We start from the raw sequence: 2,426 nt of genomic DNA on the forward strand, positions 1-2,426 counted from the left end.
GCTGGTGCTACTCGATTACTAGATTACATGCTAAATATTAAGGCAGAAATAAAGCCACTTCGTAAAAGGATGCGATTCATTATGTGTATAGAATATTTGCATCTCACACGTTTCTAACAAACTGGATGTCAAAATGTTCTGTCCTCTGCACAATATAAAAGATGTTCTTCAACTACTGAGTCTTCGTAGATTAGAAATGGAGTTTCAACCTTTTAAAAAATCTGTCTTAATGTACTGCAGATCATTTTCCTTATCCAGATGATTAGAAAAGTCTCTGAGGATGCTGGAAGGAGTTTCAGAACTTTCGATAAGTTTTATAAAGTCACATAATGAGACGTATCTGAGTTTCTCAAATATCAGCTACTGACTTGCTGATGTTTGAGAAATAGTTCAAACATCAGCAGGTATTTATCCTTCAGAGAAACAGGAGTCTACCGCTGCGACCCAGATGTAATACTAATACGTGAAAATATGAGAGGAGCGATCTGGATCTCGTACAAAACCTGCCTGGAATGTGTATTAGAGTGGTGAAAGCAGATAGGTCACAGCTCTTCACTGTGCAGAACAAAATGAGCATCGTTCTGCTGAATGTGCAGCGGCTGAAATATGCATCAATACTCGTCGGTGCTGTTGGTCTCATTGATTAAAAGAAATGCCTCTGTGATGTGGCTCACTCTGTATGTCCTCTGACTTTCAGATGAACCCTGTAACGGAGACAAATCCATCTTCTGCCAGATGGAGGTCTTGGCGAGATACTGCTCTATTCCGGGCTACAACAAACTGTGCTGCGACTCCTGCAGTAAACGCACCGGAGTTCTGTCTCTGTTCTCCGAGGCGGCCGAGACCGAGGAGCACGTTCGCTTCGGATCGGCCTCCCAGCTCCTGGAGACGCTGACGGCCTCAGTGGGCGCCAACGGCACTCGCGCTGGTAAACAAGGCTCGGGCAAAGGATCGGGAAACGCTGCAAAGCACACCACCACTGCAGCTCCGGCTAAAAAGACAGCAGCGAAGATCACTACAGCACCCAGGCGGGTACCGAGACATGCGGATCTTGCTGGAGGGAAGCTCCCCGCCGTGGCAGATCCTACCGGGGACCAAAGGTCGAGCAGCTCCATGGATAGCCGGCGGCCCACGGCGTATTCTGAAGTGGAGAGATGAAAGTGACGCCTGTCCCTTCAGGACTCGTAATGTACAGTAGATAATCCAGCTTCATCTGAGTCTTCTCACACCAAAAAAACACCACAGAGAGAGAAAACGGAGATAGAGAGAGAAAGAAAAGTGCTGGTTCACTTTGTTTTAAAGAATTTCCCTTCCCCTTTTTATCGCCCCCTCATCCCCCCTGATACGGACTTTACACATCACTTGGACATCTCGCAGTGAGCTCTGGGCTGAAAACTGCTCTCACACTTTATATTTAGATGAAACAAAATGATACAATAATTTCAAGGTAAAGGGGGCACATGATCCAAAAGGGAATTTTCATCCGTGTCTAATGAAAAACTAAATGAAGTTCACAGTGAATAATTTTCAGGGTTTACAAAAACAGCCAAAGGACAGTTTAATAATGAAAGGACGCCTGTGATCGCTGCGCCGACTCCAAACTCATCACAGAGAAACGGTGGCTTCATTCCAGACGCGCTCTTGACTTTCTGAACCAACAAGTGCCAAAGCTTTCTTTGATGTTGCTGCCGAGGTGGCGGCGAGGCGTCTGCATTCCCCGCTCCGGTCGGTCTTTTGCTCCGGTCTTGTCATTTAATGAATCGGGCCCCTGTTGTCTGTCGAGCGTCGCAGCGTCTCCTCCGGCAGACGGCCAAGAGAGAAAATGTCAATAGGTGCAGTCATAACACCTGATTCAATTTGTGAAAATGTATGCAGACCCGCCTGTGCGCAGAAATAGATGCAGGAGCTGGTGCAGAGATGCAGCAAATAATCAAGTCTTCCAGTTTAGATGATACTAACGTTGCATAGTCTTGTTTGATGTGGCTATTAATTAAACACCTCTGCGTCATAATCTTTGAGCTGGTAGTTATGGATAAATGAAAGTTCAGATCATGTGATACAGCTAAAACATCCCCTTTACTTGAATGTTACAAGCTGCCATTCTTCTTGCCAAAAAGTCTCTGTGTAAAGCTTGACTTCCTGTACTCAGGAAGTCACTGCATGTTTAAACTCAAACATACTTTAAGCTTACGGAAAGTGACCAGTTGTGTCAGTAAAAAAACCATTAGGAAGATGGTTTGGGTTGTATAGATTTTTCTTTTCTTTTCTTTTGATGTCCACCTTTTGCTGTTAAGTGGCAGTTTTCTATGGAGATGGGTATTTATAAAGCTTCCTGTAAATACTGTACATGGAAATATCAGTATTATTTTAAGGAACTGAGGATACTTTCAAACACCTTTTTTTTTTAGCTAATTTGAACAGTACAG

General features: G+C 44.3%; 1 protein-coding gene across 1 annotated transcript in view; it reads left to right on the forward strand.

The window, feature by feature from the left end:
• adamts3 (ADAM metallopeptidase with thrombospondin type 1 motif, 3) overlaps window positions 1–2,426 on the forward strand; it is a 255,775-nt gene extending 253,349 nt beyond the window's left edge. Inside the window, exon 21 of the mRNA XM_008282959.1 lies at window positions 689–2,426. Coding sequence (XP_008281181.1) covers window positions 689–1,158 — 470 coding nt within the window. The 3' untranslated portion in view covers window positions 1,159–2,426. The remainder of the gene's footprint in view (window positions 1–688) is intronic.

The sequence above is a fragment of the Stegastes partitus genome, unplaced genomic scaffold (genome assembly GCF_000690725.1).
Source record: "Stegastes partitus isolate 25-593 unplaced genomic scaffold, Stegastes_partitus-1.0.2 Scaffold291, whole genome shotgun sequence".
NCBI lineage: Eukaryota > Metazoa > Chordata > Actinopteri > Pomacentridae > Stegastes > Stegastes partitus.